The sequence below is a fragment of the Entelurus aequoreus genome, linkage group LG15 (genome assembly GCF_033978785.1).
Source record: "Entelurus aequoreus isolate RoL-2023_Sb linkage group LG15, RoL_Eaeq_v1.1, whole genome shotgun sequence".
NCBI lineage: Eukaryota > Metazoa > Chordata > Actinopteri > Syngnathiformes > Syngnathidae > Entelurus > Entelurus aequoreus.
This window is the reverse complement of record NC_084745.1, coordinates 36,900,381-36,920,874: the sequence shown is the minus strand read 5'-3', so window position 1 is coordinate 36,920,874 and position 20,494 is coordinate 36,900,381. Positions and strand designations below refer to the sequence as shown.

General features: G+C 40.3%; 1 protein-coding gene across 6 annotated transcripts; it reads right to left on the bottom strand.

Annotated features, from left to right (window-relative positions):
* Window positions 1-1,928: 1,928 nt before the first annotated feature.
* Window positions 1,929-18,764, bottom strand: LOC133630096 (poly(U)-binding-splicing factor PUF60). 6 transcript variants are annotated; one of them, XM_062021386.1, is made up of 12 exons: window positions 18,651-18,740; window positions 18,050-18,143; window positions 12,716-12,811; window positions 10,708-10,797; window positions 10,156-10,206; window positions 9,221-9,382; window positions 9,058-9,150; window positions 6,213-6,426; window positions 5,897-6,129; window positions 5,335-5,449; window positions 2,572-2,819; window positions 1,929-2,504 (listed from the first exon to the last, which is right to left on the bottom strand). In XM_062021386.1, exons 3-12 carry the CDS (start codon window positions 12,797-12,799, stop codon window positions 2,205-2,207), a joined length of 1,590 nt encoding a protein of 529 aa, XP_061877370.1. In that variant the 5' UTR covers window positions 12,800-12,811; window positions 18,050-18,143; window positions 18,651-18,740; the 3' UTR covers window positions 1,929-2,204. The 6 variants fall into 6 exon arrangements, with proteins under 6 accessions (XP_061877370.1, XP_061877372.1, XP_061877373.1 ...); XM_062021388.1 differs by having other exon boundaries at window positions 18,054-18,143; XM_062021389.1 differs by having other exon boundaries at window positions 5,939-6,129; window positions 18,651-18,739.
* Window positions 18,765-20,494: the final 1,730 nt, after the last annotated feature.

Genomic DNA, 20,494 nt, shown 5'->3' with positions numbered 1-20,494 from the left:
TCAGGGAATGTTTTCCCGTTCTGTTGATGTAGTCCAGGGAGTTGCTGGATGGCGGCTTGATTTCAGCGGGGGTCCCGTCGACCGCTCCCAAACACTGAGGTATGCCGTGAACACTACGAAAACCCGCAACAAGGTCCTCCGCCTCGGGGTCCGTGAAAGGCAGCTTGATTGTGTAGCGTCCCGGAAAAGTTAGTGTTGCAAAGGATTCTGGGTATTTGTTCTGTTGTGTTTATGTTGTGTTGCGGTGCGGATGTTCTCCCGAAATGTGTTTGTCTACTTGTTTGGTGTGGGTTCACAGTGTGGTGCATGTTTGTGACTGTGTTAATGTTGTTTTATACGACCACCCTGAGTGTGGCATGTGTGGCTGTTGACTAAGTATGCTGTGCTTTCACTTGACTGCCTGTGTATAAAATCGACGTGATCATTACAAGTTGAAATGATCGTCCATTGAGTCAGCACTTCTTGACTTCAACGCTACATACTTCGAACCGAGGTGGAGAGCGATAACTGTGCAGGTCTGCCTCACGACGACGGAGACAGACTGTCGCGGTGTTATCCTGAAATCTGTTATCCATCGGAATTTGTGTCTCCAGGGGGCGATATTTCCATGGCGTTTGTTTGATGGCTAAACGGCAAGCCCAAAGAGGAGGAGAAGAAGAACGCTTGCGTAAATGGCGTAAACTATCCTTAATGCTGAAACGTCAGTTGTCAGAATTTCAGCATTAATAAATTACACATAACAGCTGATACAATGAACTCATACTATAATGAAAGTAAGTCATTGATTTCCAGAATATGTGTAATTTATTAATGCTGAAATTCTGACGACGTTTCAGCATTAAGGATAGTTTACGCCATTTACGTAAGCGTTCTTCTTCTCCTCCTCATTGGGCTTGCCGTTTAACCATCAAACAAACGCCATGGGAACATCGCCCCCTGGAGTTACTAATTCCGATGGGTAACATATTTCGGTACAACAGCTGTTGTCCATAGGAGTTTGCCGCCTTCTGCAACCTTCCTCCGTCGCTCAAGTAGTGCAGCGTACAAGCGACCTTATTTAACGGGCTGATGGCTTCTCTCATGTTGGTTGATTGGCCCTCGATGTGAGGACGAAGGTCTTCACTCAGGGCCAAAAGTGAAGCTCTCGACATTCGAAAATTCGCCCTCCATTCACCGTCTGCGACAAGGCCGTCAGCAAGGTTGTCCCACCAGCGACTAGTTCTCCCAGGTCTCACCCAGAATCTTCTTCTGGTGGGCCTTCTAGTTAGCGGTAGGTTTAAAATAATTCCACGCGTGTAATTATATGTGTTTCCGCTGCACACTTAATTGATAGAGGGCGACGAGGTTTTGTTGCAGAGGCGCTAATAGCAACTGCAGCACGTACACAGCTCTGTTGACCACCATTGTTGTTCTTGTGACCGGTTGTTGCGTGCGGTCACGTGATAGGAATGATCCAATGACGTCATCCTTAGAAAACTTTTTGGAACAATTTATACTGAAAAACTTAATTTGAATTCAAACTAAAAACAATTGATCAACTCAGCAACAAAATACATAAACACTTTAACCTACAAAACTCAAACTGAGAAAAATAAAATTGATAAGCAGCAGAAATACATAAAACACTTTAACCTACAAATTGTAGATAAATAAAATAAAAAAATTAGGTCACATTTAATGGCTACAATGATCATTTTGTAGTACACAGCTTTTCGAAGCATGATACTAATAAAGCATGTTCCCCAGGATCACACACCCACCCACAGGGAGGTCCGCCCTACTATTTGAGAACTGTGAGAAGCATTTTCCATCCATTTTCTACCGTGTGTCCCTCTCGGGGGGCTGGAACCTATGTGATAGCCTGTTTTTTTTTCAATTTTCAAAACATTTTGTTTCCCAGTTTAGGGGGGTAAATGTCACCTCAAATGTTGTGGACAAATAACCTTTAATTGTAGAAAGAACAATGTTAACATTATGAGCAATGCATGACAAAAAAGTAAATGAAGAAAACTGTTTTAACCAGACCCCGTTACAAAAATGTGGTACTTGCAACGAGGAGGATTCTTACAGGTCACAAAGCAAATATTGAAAAAACCAATAATTACAAAGATGCCATCAGGATCTGCAGTATGTGGCTGATAGTAGTTAGATGGGCAACAGGAATGAAGATGGGCACTGTGCTGGTGAACCATTTCACACACACTTCATGCAGAGTAATCACTGCCGTTGAACCGGTCTTGGTCATACACCTCAGCCACCACTTTGCGACCGCCAAACCAGCGGTCGTTAAGGGCTTGAATAGCTTCGTTCATTTCTGATGCCATGGAAAACTCTACAAATATCTTGACAATGATGTCGGCATCCTCTTCTTCTCCTTGCTTTTCCTGATAGATGATGACTTTGTTGACGGAGCCAAACTTGCCACACTCTTCTGTCACCTCACCTTCCAAGTCATCGTCAATATCTTCTGGTCCAACCATATTTCGAAGAACCATCACTGTGGACTGGAAAGGTCAAAAGAAAGACATTAATGTAGTTTATTAAAACAGACTAAAATGTCCTCAAATTTACCTCTGATTTTCTAAGCAGCTTCTGCATGACCATATGTCTGGCACTGCTGCCCGAGATGCTCATGTGTTCTTGATCACTCAACATCTCCTGTCCTGTAGCATCCTGTAACGTCTCCTCTTTCTCCTCCTTCTTTACTTGCAAGATGGCAGCCCCGACTTGACTAGACAGAACTGGAGGCGATGCAAGCACGGGGTTCACCAAGCCCACATGGGGAAGTACTGGTATTGGGGGACGCACCGGAGTCACACCTTAAAAAAAAGACAAAATTAAGTGTGAGGGTGATCATGAAAATACAGTAGATCCCACAACAGACTGGTCCGTTCAATTTATAATGGTTCATTTTAAACCTGTCAGTAGTTATAATACTCTAGGGCAGGAGTACCCATTACGTCGATCGCGAGCTACCGGTCATTCGCGGAGGGTGTGTCAGTCGATCGCCAGCCAGGCATTAAAAAAATAGTCCTAAAAATGAGCGATCATAAATCTTCACTATGACGTCACTTTTGTCACTTGATTGACATTCACGGCACCCGAGGGTCTTCTGAGATGACGCTGGCTGCTGCCAGCTCATTAAGAAAAAATTACAGACAGGAAGGCGAGAAACACTTTTTATTTCAACAGACTCTGGCGCCGTACCTGTCGTCAAAACTCCAAAGACCGACTGCCCAGTTGCACAATAAAAGCGCTGCTTCATCCTGCCTGCGCTAACAAAATAAGATTCTCAGAAAGCTGGCGTGCACAAGCTAGCAAGCTACGGAGTTTGCCGCCAATGTATTTCTTGTAAAGTGTATACAAAGGAGTACGGAAGCTGGACAAAAAAGATGCCAAAAACCAACCACTTTCATGTGGTATTGGACAGAAAGGAGGACTTTTTTTCTCCTCCATTTGAAAATGCGGACGTTATCAGCACCACTGTCTGATTCCTATCAATGCAAGTCATCACAATCAGGTAATACACTAACTTATATTCTTGTCTTCATGAAAGAAAGGAATCTATATGTGTTAAACAGGCTTGTATTATCATTAAACACCTTTAACTTGTTAACAATATTAACTATATGTGTTAAACATGCTTGTATTATCTTTAAACACCTTTAACTTGTTAACAATATTAACTATATGTGTTAAACATGCTTGTATTATCTTTAAACACCTTTAACTTGTTAACAATATTAACTATATGTGTTAAACATGCATGTATTATCATTAAACACCTTTAACTTGTTAACAATATTAACTATATGTATTAAACATGCTTGTATTATCATTAAACACCTTAAATTTATTAACAATATTAACTATATGTGTTAAACATGCTTGCATTATCATTAAACACCTTTAACTTGTTAACAAAAACATATCTTTCATAAATAAGTAAATATAAATTATATATATGAATGAGGTAGATCCCCACGACTTGATCAATTGAAAAGTAGCTTGCCTGCAGAAGAAGTGTGGGCACCCCTGCTCTATGGCATTAAATCAGTCGCAACTAGACGGTTCAGATTACCTAATAAATTGTTTTGCCTCTCATCCGAGCAGGCTTCAACAGTTCAAACTCAGATTCAAATTAGAGAAAATAACACAATATCCAAAGTATTAATGCTATTAAAGGTGGGAACATGCCCAAAGGAATATGTTTTGCTCTATTGTGTTAAAAAACAACAGTTGTTAAAGCTGGGGTACCAAAGTTATATTCTTTAACAAAAAAACAACAACATTTGCACCATACAGTATATCGTAACAGTAATCATTTCTGAAGAAAATGTGCGTCTGCTGGCTGTCCATGCAATATAATTCAGTATTTTAGCATAAATAACCCCAGAGGACAAAATCATTTGCTAAACCCCTCCAGATCCAATCACAGGATTTAGAGAAAGGAGGGGTGGGCAGACCCCACAAAGGCTGATGCGATATATAGTGAAGCACGTGCACGGTGCAAACTTGTTTAGTAAAGCATGGCTGCCAAACGGCCACATGGAAAAATCGCAATACCTGCGCTTGCCTTTACAGCATACATTGCTAAAGAAAAAACCCCAAAAGACGAAATCAGAGGAAGAAAAGAAAATTGCGTACATCTGAAAAAACAACGAAGAGCCAAAACTTGAATAAATATCGGTCTGGCGTAGTCAAAATGAACGGCATTGTGGGCCAGTCTTGGACTAACTTTGGACGGCTAAGTGGCTGCTTTCCTTCTTGACAGGGACTAATGTTCCATTTTCCTATATTTTGTGTAACATTTTGTATGCCGACATGTGTTATCGATAGTCTGCAACAAAATAAGAAGTAGGGGATCCTTTGATGCAACTTTAGACTGTCAACAACCTACGCGTGTGCATGTACAGCTCTCGTGTCCGATTTTGTGCATTTCCAAAGAGGAGGAGACTGGGAAGGACTATCAGTGAGGTGCGCAGAGTGGGGGGCTGGATTTATTTTTTGAATTCTTCCTGGCAACACGGCATTCAAGTACCCCGGCTTTAGGATGCAATGGAGTGAGACCACCAAGTCGTGAGGATAGAGTCAACCCTCGTTAGCATTTCATTCAGTTGTATTAATAGACAGGGGTGCTTTTTAATAGAAAAGTCTGTGTGTCCAGTTTTATCGTTAGACTTAATTACTGAATATTTTAGGAATGAATGGATGTTAAAACATGGTTTCACATTTAGTATTAAATCATGTTGTGCCTCCCAACAAGCAGATTTGCAAGCAACAACCTGAAACAGCTTTGTGTATTTTGCATTGTACTTGGCCGATTGTACCCACCTGTGATAACCCCGGGCGCCTGCGCAGCCATAACAGCCTGCGGTATTCCCATTTGCTGACTAAGAAGCTGGGGCGCCGCTAACGCCCCCAGGACTGATGCACCAGCTACAGCCTCCTTAAGAGAGGGGGTGCCGAAGACATTAGGTAAGGGAAACACACAGAACACAACACAAAGGCAACACAGTCAACCATCAAGCAGTTATAAGACAATATGAGCTCAACCGCTCTTCAGAACCACTGAGGTGACTAACATGTAACAGCAGTTAATCAATATTCACATGGAAAATAATGTAATTTGTGCTTACTAAGAGAAGACTCTTAGCATACACACCCAATCGGTGAATGGGAGGAGCTTCGCTTCCATATGCTACAAAATGGGGGGCAATAAAAATTCAAGTTTTTAAGATTACGTGAAGATTCTACTGTTTTGAATATATTAATGTGGAAATTACAACAAAATTAAATGACACTGTCACACCTGTGAGTGTCTAGTAAACTGGTCTTCTCCCAGTCACCTGAATAAAATTTGAATGGCCATCAGTTCTGTTTTTATTATATTTACCTGGAAGGCCATTAAATCCCTTTGGAAGGGATTCATACTTGCCTGGGCCGTTATCTTGGCAGTGGCTGCCGCGGCGGCCACAGCCGCTGCAGGAGGCAGACCACCAGGGGTTGTGGGAGTTAGGAGGGGCATAGGAGGGGTCACTGCTTTGCCCACCCGTAGGTATTGACCCCCCAGGTCAAAGAGGTTCATAGAAGACACAGCATCAACGGCCGACTGTGGCTTTTCATACTCTGCAAGTTAATAAAATTATCGTTAAGAGCAACGTGACCGATGAAACAAGCGTGAGCGAAAGGCCGCCCCCCCGCCAGCTCACCAATGAAGCCAAAGCCCCTGTGTCGTCCTGAAGTGGGGTCCCTGGCTAATGTACAAGATTTGATCCTCCCAAAAGCCTCAAAAACACTTTTGATGTCATCATCTGACAGGTCAGGATGCACCGAGGCCACGTAGATGCGGTTAAAAGCGCGCGCTTCCTCTGCCAGCTGGTCAATGATGGGTTGCGCCTGACCGATGTTACTTGGCCGCCCAACCTATAGCACAGATCATACCAGCAGGGCTATTTATACACGGTGTTTCCATAGGAACCGAGAACGCACGCCGAATGCCTTACCTAACCTACACTGCAGCTGTCTAGTCTAGTCAAACTCCATTTAGCAAAAAAAAAAGTTTTACAAACCCCGTTTCCATATGAGTTGGGAAATTGTGTTAGATGTAAATATAAAAGGAATACAATGATTTGCAAATCCTTTTCAACCCACATTCAGTTGAATGCACTACAAAGACAAGATATTTGATGTTCAAACTCAAACTTTATTATTTTTTTGCAAATAATAATTAACTTAGAATTTCATGGCTGCAACACATGCCAAAGTAGTTGGGAAAGGGCATGTTCACCACTGTGTTACATGGCCTTTCCTTTTAACAACACTCAGTAAACGTTTGGGAACTGAGGAGACACATTTTTAAGCTTCTCAGGTGGAATTATTTCCCATTCTTGCTTGATGTACAGCTTAAGTTGTTCAACAGTCCAGGGGTCTCCGTTGTGGTATTTTAGGCTTCATAATGCGCCACACATTTTCAATGGGAAACAGGTCTGGACTACAGGCAGGCCAGTCTAGTACCCGCACTCTTTTACTATGAAGCCACGTTGATGTAACACGTGGCTTGGCATTGTCTTGCTGAAATTAGCAGGGGCGTCCATGGTAACGTTGCTTGGATGGCAACATATGTTGCTCCAAAACCTGTATGTACCTTTCAGCATTAATGGCGCCTTCGCAGATGTGTAAGTTACCCATGTCTTGGGCACCATAACATCGCAGATGCTGGCTTTTCAACTTTGCGCCTATAACAATCCAGATGGTTCTTTTCCTCTTTGGTCCGGAGGACACGACGTCCACTGTTTCCAAAAACAATTGGAAATGTGGACTCGTCAGACCACAGAACACTTTTCCACTTTGTATCAGTCCATCTTAGATGAGCTCAGGCCCAGCGAAGCAGACGGCGTTTCTGGGTGTTGTTGATAAACGGTTTTCACCTTGCATAGGAGAGTTTTAACTTGCACTTACAGATGTAGCGACCAACTGTAGTTACTGACAGTGGGTTTCTGAAGTGTTCCTGAGCCCATGTGGCGATATCCTTTACACACTGATGTCACTTGTTGATGCAGTACAGCCTAAGGGATCGAAGGTCACGGGCTTAGCTGTTACGTGCAGTGATTTCTGCAGATTATCTGAACCCTTTGATGATATTACGGACCGTAGATGGTGAAATCCCTAAATTCCTTGCAATAGCTGGTGGAGAAAGGTTTTTCTTAAACTGTTCAACAATTTGCTCACGCATTTGTTGACAAAGTGGTGACCCTCGCCCCATCCTTGTTTGTGAATGACTGAGCATTTCATGAGATCTACTTTTATACCCAATCATGGCACCCACCTGTTCACCTGTGGGATGTTCCAAATAAGTGTTTGATGAGCATTCCTCAACTTTATCAGTATTTATTACCACCTTTCCCAACTTCTTTGTCACATTTTGCTGGCATCAAATTCTAAAGTTAATGATTATTTGCAAAAAAAAAAAATGTTTATCAGTTTGAACACCAAATATGTAGTCTTTGTAGCATATTCAACTGAATATGGTTTGAAAATGATTTGCAAATCTTGTAGCTGATATAGGCTCCAGCGCCCCCCGCGACCCCGAAGTGAATACGCGGTAGAAAATGGATGGATGGATGTATTCCGTTTATATTTACATCTAACACAATTTCCCAACTCATATGGAAACAGGGTTTGTAGAAAAAAAAATGTTTTACATTATTACTAGCTCTCAAAGAGTCAATTTCTCATTTGAAAATATTTTTCTGTCACAGTCAATCAATTTTAGAAAAGTGGTAGCCAATTGGGACATTATCAGTGGCTAATTGAATGGTTGACAAGTCTTAACAACTATTCTCTCTTTCTGTTTCACTTGTAAAATACACTGGACTATCGACGGGACTGGGATCTGTACTACAGATGGGGCGGCCAAGCAACACCAACCAGGCGCAGCCCATCATCGGCACAACATAGCAACAGAGTGATGCAGCGCGCCGCTGGGAATCGCACTGGTACGACCGCCTTGATACATTGTGGAAGCAACATGCAGCACATACAAATCAGACACACACACGCACCTGGAAAGCAACACAGACAAACAAGGCAAAAGAAAAAAACAATTAGTGTACATTAGACATTAAAAGCTACCTAAATATTGTTCTGTTTGTTATACAGTAGATCGTCTATTCGTGATTTTGCATTTGCTCACCAGCATTTTCACAAATTTCTATTACCTGCTTTAAATTCTTTAGTTTTATGGTAACAAACTGAAAGTTGTTTGACGCAGGGAAAAGTTCTGCAGTAATCAATCCAGCAGAGAGTACTGTCTCACAAGTCAATTCACTCAATTTTCCAGCAAAAAATATTTTTTGACAAAATGTCTGTACTCTGTATACTGTAATTGTTAATGGGTAAAACTGAATCTAAAATGTGTTAAGTTTTTGAGTAGTTTTTTAGGTGCTTGTGTCACGTTTTTTTGCGAACGGCTGCGATCTACTGTATCCAGAAAATTAATTCATTAAGTAACTTACCATTAGCAATAACAATTGCAAGCGGTTCCAGACAACTCACCTTAATGTTTCGCCCACCCAACATGACGGAGTTCATCTGCTCGAGAGCCAGCTGAGCAGCTTCTGGTACGTCGTACTCCACAAAGGCGAAGCCCTGTGTAGTCCACAAGACGCAAAATGAACACAAAGACTTAAGCAGCCTACGCTGCACTCTATTAGCTAACCTTGTGCTTCATTGTTACAGAATCCCAAGACATGTCAATGCTCTTGATCGGGCCGAAGGGAGCAAAGGCCTGTCTGATGGTGTCCTCGCCAAGCTCATAGTAAATGGAGCCCACATACACCCGACACATGATGGCTAGAGCACGTTGCCGCTGAGCTGCCACCTGCCAATCAAGGGAAAAAAACAACACTTTAGAATTAGAGAAACTAAACAGAATAAGGAAGAATATGCACGCACACACAAACGTTTAATAAATGTGTATTTTCTACTGTGCTTGGTTTCCCAAAAGTAGCCTAAGGCTAATTCAAAGTTAGGGGGCGGTCTGAAGATAATGAGATAAAGTAATCAAAAGGACAGACCATTGTGGAAGACTTATTATGTACATGTATAAGAGTTAAAGATGACATGGAAGCATAAAAACACTGAAGTGATTGACATGCACAGCCCTCATTAATATTTTGCTTCAGAAACTAACCTGTAGTCCAGGGATGCAAGTAAAAAAAAAAAAAAAAGGAGGTAGGAAAGTATTGAACGGAGGTCTTAATCTATTTTAGAAGTGCTTCTGTATCACCAAGGAAACAAGAGCTTGATTCCCGAAAAGATCAAAGATATGAGTTCCAGAAGTGCTAACCATCCTTTAATCCATGCCATGACGGTTTTAAAAAACACTTAGACATGAGTTTAGAGTTAAAAAAAAAACAAAAAAATAACATTGACTTAAGAAAACTAAACTTTACTACCCATTAAAACTGTCTTTCAAAGTTGCATTGTCGATCATTATGGCAGATACACTAGCTTAGAAAGCCACTACTCTTAGTAAATATTCATTCTTTGATTAAAGACAGGTATTGGTGCCAAATCAACCGATGCAAGAAGGAACAAACAATCTTTTTTCATTGGGAATGCGCACAGAAAAAAATTTAATAATCTATTGACCGATTGTAAAGGTGAGAGAGGATCTCCAAAGCCCATAGTCACTGCTGCCATCTGAAAGACAGTAAAGACGAAAAAGGTGCTGAAAAGTAGGTTAGATATCCCTTAGCTTTGCTTTTTTTTTTTTTTTACTTTCAAAATTATTTTTACACTCAGACAGACAAAAGTGCTTATGCCTATTCTATAAGCAGACTCTTCCGCTAAACAACACAGTTTGGCGAGTTGCCTCCTCTGATTTTAAGACAAATTACCACAATTAACAAACAAGCTTCCTTAAGAAGAACAGATTTAAAATTATAACCAATTCCTTCATGAGGACTTCGGCAACCTGAAAAAGAGCATAGGCAAAAAGCAGGGACACGGTCTAGACATGCTCTTTTTTTCTCACAGCATGGGGGAGAAGAAGGAAAAAAAGTATCCAATAGCTATTGAAACACGACCTCTGAAACAAGAGATAGCGGTATAAAGAAATATTATGTCTTAAGGTTCACAAATTGCGCCGCCAATACAAACTTTGGTATCGCAAAACATCACAAGACTAAAATTCTATCTCACCTGCAGATTGGTGAGCTGCTGTTGTTGATGGGCAATGGTCTGCTTCACCAATACACTCTTAATGCTCTGTTCCATGGCATACTTCTTTGCCTGAGAAAAGAAACAAGGGGATTATATTATCACAGCTCTGCAATAAATACAGGTGGTGCTCACTTTATGACATAGTCTCATGAATTAATGTGGTACAAAAACAAAAATAACTAATTGCATGTATGCTGCGAACAAATACGTATTCACGGGTAGGGACTTTTTAAGATTAATCGCCATCGAATCGACATCGAAGTTTTAATTAGTGCGATTTTGTAACCACAAGAGGGTGAGGGTTTTTTCCCCCTCCGCCGTCACCTGCATTTGAGTGACAGACATGTTTGCCAATAAAAATTGTTGTGCCTCGCGTTTATTCGTCTCTCGCTTTAAAGAGGGAGAAAGACGCCTCACCCTGTGCATCGCTCCTAGCACCTGAGCTCGTTTATTTAACAGTCGAATAAACTGAACGCAGTGAGCCATCTTTACAATCATTCACAATTTTTTTTCCCTCGGTGGGCGGGGAGCGACTTAGCAAGACCGCACAAGCAGGGAGCACAAACAGAGCCTCGCGACTCGCCAGCGAGAAGTTCCGCAAAGTAACAAAAATTAGGATGGAAAAAATATGATTAAAAAGCTAACTGTCATGGCGTGGGAATATTTCAGCTTCAAAATGTGAGCCCATCAACCTGTACGAACGAGCGAGAATGCCGTGATTACGTGATGCAACAAACAAAAAGGCAACATCCGACCTAGTTTTTCCAAACGGAAAAAAATGCACATTAAAGTACCAGTAGAATGAAAAATTAAGTTGACTTTATACGCTTAATTGTGTATACTTTGATCAATTGAACCAGTGTGTCTTAACTACAATCCTCAACTGGTGCATTTATTTAGTTTCAAATATCACAGATTACTTTACAAAACATTTTTGACAAAGCATGATTGTAATGAAATAAATATTTTGATAGGTAGTTAAACTAGATCTAAAGCATAGCACTTTTATTTTGAAGCCGCAAAACTGTGATTGGCTTGAGAAGGTGTTTTGACATGTTTTGCAGACCCCTTTCAACTTCCTGCTTAAAGTATTTAATTTATGTTGAGCTGTTATGCCATGTTACTAAAGCAGTCACAGTAACAAGCTACATTTTATGTTATCAATGCACCTGAACCGTAATCCAAACACGGGAGTAAAGCTCCTCCTCTCTGAAGCTGCAATGCGCGCCAGCAGGCGTTCGCTCCAATTATGTCGTCTCATTTTGTTCAAAGATAAAATTGTCTTTTCCTGACTCGCCATGGCCTTGGATCTGAAATTTCCATTATGTCCCCCTTCACTTTGTGCATTTCTACTCACTATTTTCGAGCTTGAGCTCAACAGCAACTAACCCTATTACATTTCCCCACGCTACAGAATGGCCCGATAGTCAAAAAGGAGTCAGGGCGCATGCGCATTAATAAATTATTGCCGTTAAAGGAAGTTATATAGACAACATGTTATCGCATTAACTTTGACAGCCCTAGAAATAACACATCCTAAAATGCTCAGAAAAAGGAGAAATGCTGAGTTACAATGTACACATGCTTGGTCTGAACCATTTAAGACCATCTCGGGCATCACAGAGAATAAAGATTGATTTAATCAATGTCCAATCCATCCATGTCAAATAATCTGCTCCTATTAAATAGAGATAACTAAGCGGCACAGTGGTCTCATTGAGATTTACTCCTCTCAATAAGTTCCCGTGTATGCAGATTTTTCTGCAAATATTGCCAAAGTTATGATAGTAAAATGAGACAGCATATGTTTAAGGCACGTTTAGAAGCACAAGGTGAATTGAAATTAAGAGGAAGTTTGGCCTTGTAGCGCAGCTGTAAGACCAATTTGGCGTGTATTTTGTTTGTTGGTTGAATGCATAATGTTAATTTAAACTGAACAAGAGGATATGTGAAAAATATCACAGCGTATGTTGGGTTTCTTTCTTACCTTCTGCAGCGCCTCTTGCTGTTCCGGGGTGAGAGGCGGCAGGCCAAGCTTGGTGCCTGCCCCCTGTCCATTCTCCATCGTCATAACTTCACCTCACTGTAATTCAAAACCAGCATTAATAAGACCTTACCAGTAAAGCACAATCTTGTGTGTACATATCAATTTCAAGGTGAGGCCCACAACAACATATACAGTAGCAAGAAAAAGTATGTAATCCCTTACTATTAATACTTATCACATAGGCCTCTTGGCTCTTGTGTAGAGCAAATTCCAAGAGTTTGAGGGGGTTTTAATCAGTCTACGTTTTCACACCATTGGGCTGGGCAATAAAACGATATCAATATATATAGCGATAGACACAATCAATTAAAAACGTGTTCCATAAAACGTTCGATAAATACATATGTTTTCTTCGTCGAAAGAAACAGGAAATTGCAAAGGAATGTTGGCTGCATAAACAAAGGCAATTGCTAACCAAAAAACGCAAGAGGTGATCACTGGGAGTGACATGCTAACAGCCAAACAGGTAAAAGTAACAACTATCAAATTTGGTTGCGCCACTTTGATGTCTTGCGGTTGATTTTTTGAGTGGAGTGAGAAGAAACTAAAAATTAATGCTGAAAAGAAATGTTGATAAAACAGGATAAGTAACCTCGACCGTATGACAGTTTATTTAAAAAAACAAAAACTTAACTGTGGTCAGACCAAAGCGCTTGTATTCAATAATACCAAACCACTTTAACCGCACTCACCCATGAGCACACACACATGCCAGCACTAAACCTGCAGAATATAGTTTTTAGGTTTCTCTACATTTACATTTTCACACCTTGCACTATTTTGTTACACTTTATTAAGCGTTTATATGTTCCTTATTTTTTAACCTTAATTTTAAAGAGGTTATTGTTAAGTGTTCAATGTTATTTTAGAATTTTTTTACATTGAGTTTTTTCCATGGTTGTGTTGACATTTCATTTCCTGTTTGCCTTAATTGCCGAAGGGGTTATAATCAGGGGAAGGTTACATGTTAAAAATGTTTACATTTAATATATTTGTCTCCTGGTCATAGGTCAGAAAATAACAGTAATTATTGATAAAGACTGATAAAAAACAGATCGTTTTTAGCCATCGCCAAGCCCTATCACACCTTCAAACTCAAAATCTTAGCATGAGCTAAAGCCTTACTCCAATTAGCTTTTTTGAGGTCATAAACTCAAAAGGTTTAAGTTTTTTCCCCCACAAGCACTATTAATCTTCTTTTGGTGGGGGTACTTTTGGACTAATTGAAGAGCATAGAGGTTGATTACATAGTTCACATTTCCCGGAAGTACCTCGAATTCCGAAAGTCACAGGTCTGATTTCTCAAAGTGCAAAAAATTAACAAGCACAATTGTTAATATCAAGCAAGTCAAGATCATACAAAGCTAGCTATACCTGCAAATAAGTTTGCATCTCCTTACTTGTAGCTTAACATGGATTTAGTGCTAGCTAAAAATGTCTATCCAGGGCAGCAGTCATGAATATCCAAGAAAATTGCGTAACATTTCATCCATAACAACTCGACTATAGCCAGATAGCATCATACTGATATGCAAATATTCGCTCTGAATGGCTTTTTAAGTTTTTAAAGCATTCACAGTTTGTATTCAAAACGGTATGTCTATACCGTAAGTATGCTCTTGCCGCTCATTAATTAAATAAAATAATAATAATATTTTTCTTTATTAAGGGATGTTCCTTGGTTACATAATTCTTATGCTTTTATGAAAAATAAGGGAGCTATAATGATTTGAGGGTAAATTCCCAAAATATAGGTCACACATTTCTCTATTCTCTTAATGGAAAATTTAAAACAAAAAAGTGGCTGATTCGTTCCCTTCAGAAATTTGTAGCACCCGTATTAGTTGGCCTATCACAATGGTTCAAGTACCATTGGAAGGTTTTTTTCTAAGGTCTTTAAAATGTTATCAATTGCTTTGAAATACATGCATTTCAAATTCACGTACCTAGATATTTGTCAAAGCAAAACATGTTCTAGATCAAAAATCACTTTATATTCTCTACTGCTCACTAGTGTTACCATATCTGAGTTTTTGTGTAGAAATATGGGGAAACAACTACAAATGTGCGCTTCATTCACAAACTGCGTTACAAAAAAGATCAATTAGAATAATACATAATGTTGGATATAGAGAACATACCAACACTTTATTTATTAAATCACAATTATTGAAATTCAACGATTTGGTGCATTTGCAAACAGCTAAAATGATGTACAACGCAAACTATAACCGGCTACCCAAGAATGTACAACAATTCTTCTCAACAAAAGAGGAGAAATATAACCTTAGACGAAAATCTAATTTAAAACATTTGTATGCTCGTACAACATTTAAAACCTTTAGTATATCAGTATGTGGAATTAAATTATGGTACGGATTAGGGCTGCAACTAACGATTAATTTGATAATCGATTAATCTGTTGATAATTACTTCGATTAATAATCGGATAAAAGAGAAGCTACATTTCTATCCTTTCCAGTATTTTATTGGGAAAAAAACAGCATATGGCACCATACTTATTTTGATTATTGTTTCTCAGCTGTTTGTACATGTTGCAGTTTATAAATAAAGGTTTATAAAAAAAAAATTTTTTTAAACAATTTAAAAAAAATGCCTCTGTGCATGCGCATAGATCCAACGAATCGATGACTAAATTAATCGCCAACTATTTATATAATCGATTAGTTGTTGCAGCCCTAGTACGGATTGACAAAGTGTACACAAAGTACACAGAACAATTATTATGATGAACATCTTGAACCCTTTTTTTTAATTGAGATTATTTATGCATTTAATATTTGTATGCTAACTATAGTATAGTATTTATTTGTTCACTGTTCTGTTACAGAGAACAAGGAAATAGGATAAAATTGCTATGGTATGAAAAGGGGTAGGATTAAATAAGCTCTGCTTCTTCCTACTCCTTTTCGGACGTGCTGTAATGAAACAACTGGAATTGTGTGATGCATTACATTGTATCGTATTTATAGGTGAGGGCCGACATCCGGGCAACTGAGCTACATACGGGTTCTTCGAGCCATAGCAACCAGACTGGCGTTGAAAACAAACCGTTGCCATTACTCTTTAACCTGTCGACCTACGCTGGTTAAACCCGTCATTCTGCCTCCAAAATGCCGAAAAACTGTGTTGTTTTTGGTTGTGCTAACCACAACTGGAAACAGGGAAAACAAAGGTTGTATTTTGTTCTGCCAAAGCGTGATAAAAGCCCACAGAGACGAGACAAATGGCTCGCAGCTTTACACTGGGAAAACGAGGACGGTTCTCACCGGAGTCCCCCAAAGTCCCGGGTCGTGTGTTCGGATCACTTCGTTTCTGGTAAATATAAGGAACAAAAATCCACCTTCTTAACCACAACTTGGCTATACCGTCCGTGCTAATGTTGTACTTGTTGAATTTGTACCTTATAACGTTCGACAGCTGAAGTTGTTGTTGTACAAAAATAACATGCGGTATATACTATATAGTCTATAGCCTGTATGTAGGCTATTTCCGAAAACCGGTTTCGTTTAAATTTGCACTTAACAGTTGGGTTTTTAAAAACCGATAAACCCTATAATTTTCATGTTGCCATTTAATCAACTACAGAACATTTTAACTCGTATCTTAACCTAGCCTCACTGGAAAGACTATTTACATAATCATACGCCATTTAGAACAGTTTAAAATGCCGTGAAACCTCGTTAAATGCTTTTTCTGTCAATGCCGTGTTCGCTGTGAGCTGGTTTGTTTTCAACGAATTCAATATGGCGACCGGTTGCTAGGGGATTGGTAGGCGGAAGTGACGTAGGTCCGCCCTCGCCTATATGGGTGAGGGCGGACCTACGTCACTTCCGCCTACCAATCCCCTAGCAACCGGGAATTCGTTGAAAACAAACCAGCTCACAGCGAACACAGCATTGACAGAAAAAGCATTTAACGAGCGTTGTGGCTTGGAAGTCTGCGTTAAATCCTTCATTTGCGCATTTTTACTTATCCGCATATCGTGTGAAAAAACGAAAATGTATTATTTGCGTCAGACTCGTCTCAGTGAACTTTAAAGCTTCTCAGGCTTAGCTTAGCTTGCTAGTTAGCTTAGCCTGCGCGCTACTAAGAAAGAGACGCGGAAGTTATCAACAACAAGATCAAGTGTTAGTGTATAAAATATTGAGAGATTTGAGGGCTACATGTATTGAATGGCAACATGAAAATTATAGGGTTTATTGGTTTTTAAAAACCCAACTGTTAAGTGCAAATTTAAACTAAACCGGTTTTGGAAAATAGCTAGCTAGGCTATAGACTATATAGTATATTACTTACTTAAGTTAATCCTCTTCTTTCCGGATGGGAAATAAGGCTTCGACGACTCGACGCCATTCATCTCGCTGCTGTGCTCGTCTCTGTGCCTCGCCCCATGTAAGCTTCATCTCTTTCAGCTCCCCTTCAACTGTTCTTCGCCAGGTGTTCTTTGGCCGCCCTGGCTTACGTTTTCCCGGTGGTGTCCATCTTAACGCTGCCTTTGGTATCCTCTCGTTGTCCGGTTTTGGAAAATAGCTAGCTAGGCTTTAGACTATATAGTATATACCACATGGTATTTTTGTACAACAACAACTTCAGCTGTCGAACGTTATAAGGTACAAATTCAACAAGTACAACATCAGCACGGACGTATAGCCAAGTTGTGGTTAAGAAGGTGGATTTTTGTTCCTTATATTTACCAGAAACGAAGTGATCCGAACACACGACCCGGGACTTTGGGGGACTCCAGTGAGAACCGTCCTCGTTTTCCCAGTGTAAAGCTGCGAGCCATTTGTCTCGTCTCTGTGGGCTTTTATCACGCTTTGGCAGAACAAAATACAACATTTGTTTTCCCTGTTTCCAGTTGTGGTTAGCACAACCAAAAACAACACAGTTTTTCGGCATTTTGGAGGCAGAATGACGGGTTTAACCAGCGTAGGTCGACAGGTTAAAGAGTAATGGCACTGGTTTGTTTTCAACGCCAGTCTGGTTGCTATGGCTCGAAGAACCCGTATGTAGCTCAGTTGCCCGGATGTCGGCCCTCACCCATTCGAAATAAACTGAAACAGGAACAAACGTTAAGACAAATGTATTAAGATTAACATTAAATTATAAATGGTTTACATACTTTTACATGCAAATGTATTTACAGCGGACCCTCATGTCACCCCACACAACATGGGATATTAAAAAAACAGCCATGTACAAGGCGTACATCTTGATGTGTTTCCAGGTAGGACGAGTCGTAATCCTTACCTACCAAACCTTCTAATCGTTGGCTCCACCACACTTGAGGAAGGAAAGCCCCCAAGGGGAGGATGATGGGGAAGCTTTAACAATTCAATTAATTCTACGGAAGATGAAAAATGTATTTAGCTCAGTGTTGTTGAAAACAGGCACCTCGTAGAGTTACAAAGAAAACACAAGACGTCGAATTTTTGGTTAAAGTTTAGCGCAGGGGACACGATGCTTTTCATTCGAAGTGTGCAGCCGTTGGTTGAAAAAGTCTAAAACCAAACTATAAATAGATTTACGGCCCAACAATTGTTAGTCTAAGATATATTTGAATGTTAAACAATACACACGAGACGGATAAATGTCGTAGGAGTAACACGAGATCAGGGGATTAGCTAGGCCCATTTTCTGAAAGACGCTAGCTTGTTCGCCTTCATGCTAGCAATACTAGCCATTCATTACAAAGGCGCGTAAAGAAGATTGTATTTCCCCACCGTTAGCCATTGCCCTTCGTTGTACAAATACGCTAATCCGACAGAAAAATACTAAACAAAGCTGTTATACAATGCCTATTTCACCCAAAATCGTGCAAATATGTTCATTTTTCGACGATTTTATTTACCGCAGTCTCCGTCACCGCCATAACGCACAACTCCTCCTTGGAGAGGCCTTCGCGCTGGAACGCTCGCGAGATCTGGAAGAGGAAGGCTTCCTCACAAAGTCTCGCGATAGGACAACTATCGACGTTTGTGTGTTACAACTTCCTTTTATTGTACGAAATACCTGATTATGTTTATTTTAGATGTTAAATGTCTGTATGATACTGTTATTAAGATAACGTTTTGAAAAAAATAGGCAATTTTCGAAATAGGTTGTTATCAGTCACGTGACTTTTGAACGGCGGTGAGCCAGCAAACCAATATAGCTACTGTGCAGCAAACATAGTGCGAACTAGGGCTGTGAATCTTTGGGTGTCCCACGATTCGATTCAATATCGACTCTTGGGGTCACGATTCGATTCAAAATAAATTTTTTTTCAATTCAACACGATTCTTGATTCAAAAACGATTTTTTTCCCCCGATTCAAAAGGATTGATTGATTGATTGATTGATTGATTGATTGATTGATTGATTGAGACTTTTATTAGTAGGTTGCACAGTGAAGTACATATTCCGTACAATTGACCACTAAATGGTAACACCCGAATAAGTTTTTCAACTTGTTTAAGTCGGGGTCCACTTAAATTGATTCATGATACAGATATATACTATCATATATACTATCATCATAATACAGTCATCACACAGGATAATCACATTGAATTATTTACATTATTTACAATCAGGGGTGTGGAGGGGGCGGGGAGGTAGGATATGGACAGCAAGTAGTGGACATAGAGAGAGAGAGAGAGAGAGAGAGAGAGAGAGAGAGAGAGAGAGAGAGAGAGAGAGAGAGAGAGAGAGAGAGAGAGAGAGAGAGAGAGAGAGAGAGAGAGATCAGAAGGCATAGGAAAAAGTAACTGCATTTGATTGTTTAAATTTGATTATTAGCATTTGATTATTAGCAATCCGGTTATTAGCAATCCGGGGAGGGTGTTAGTTAAGGGTTGTAGCTGCCTGGAGGTGAACTTTTATTGCGGTTTTGAAGGAGGATAGAGATGCCCTTTCTTTTATACCTGTTGGGAGCGCATTCCACATTGATGTGGCATAGAAAGAGAATGAGTTAAGACCTTTGTTAGTTCGGAATCTGGGTTTAACGTGGTTAGTGGAGCTCCCCCTGGTGTTGTGGTTATGGCGGTCATTTACGTTAAGGAAGTATAGTGTAAGTGTCCCCCCCCACAGAATCCATCCTGTTTGGGTCCCACATCAAACTTAAGAGAGTCAATCACTTCACCATAAAAGTAGGTGACAGTGTCATCACCAGGAAAGATGAGGTCACCTACCTAGGTTCCATTCTAGAGGCTAACCTTTCCTGTGATAAAATGGCAACCAAGGTAATCAAAAAGGTTAACCAACGAACGAGATTTCTCTACAGAATTTCCTCTCTGGTCAACAAAAGCACCTTGAGGTTTCTGGCGGGAACTCTCGTTCAACCCTTTTTCGATTACGCATGCACCTCCTGGTACCCTAGCACCTACAAAACCCTCAAATCTAAACTCCAAACATCTCAGAACAAGCTAGTCAGGTTACTTCTAGACCTCCACCCCAGATCCCACCTCACTCCTACCCACTTCTCTAAAGTGGGCTGGCTCAAGGTGGAGGACAGAGTTAAACAACTTGCACTGAGCCTAGTCTATAAAATCCGCTACACCTCCCTGATACCGAAGTACATGTCAAACTACTTCCTTAACGTAAATGACCGCCATAACCACAACACCAGGGGGTGCTCCACTAACCACGTTAAACCCAGATTCCGAACTAACAAAGGTCTTAACTCATTCTCTTTCTATGCCACATCAATGTGGA

Bases quoted from the DNA above. Each gene is read 5' to 3' on its own strand.
- LOC133630096 (XM_062021387.1), bottom strand. From the start codon at position 12,799: ATGACGATGGAGAATGGACAGGGGGCAGGCACCAAGCTTGGCCTGCCG. The intron at 9,383-10,155 runs GTCAATAGATTA...CTTGATTGGCAG, and splicing joins CTCTCTCACCTTTACAATCG to GTGGCAGCTCAGCGGCAACG. The intron at 9,151-9,220 runs GTTAGCTAATAG...TGGACTACACAG, and splicing joins CTGTAACAATGAAGCACAAG to GGCTTCGCCTTTGTGGAGTA.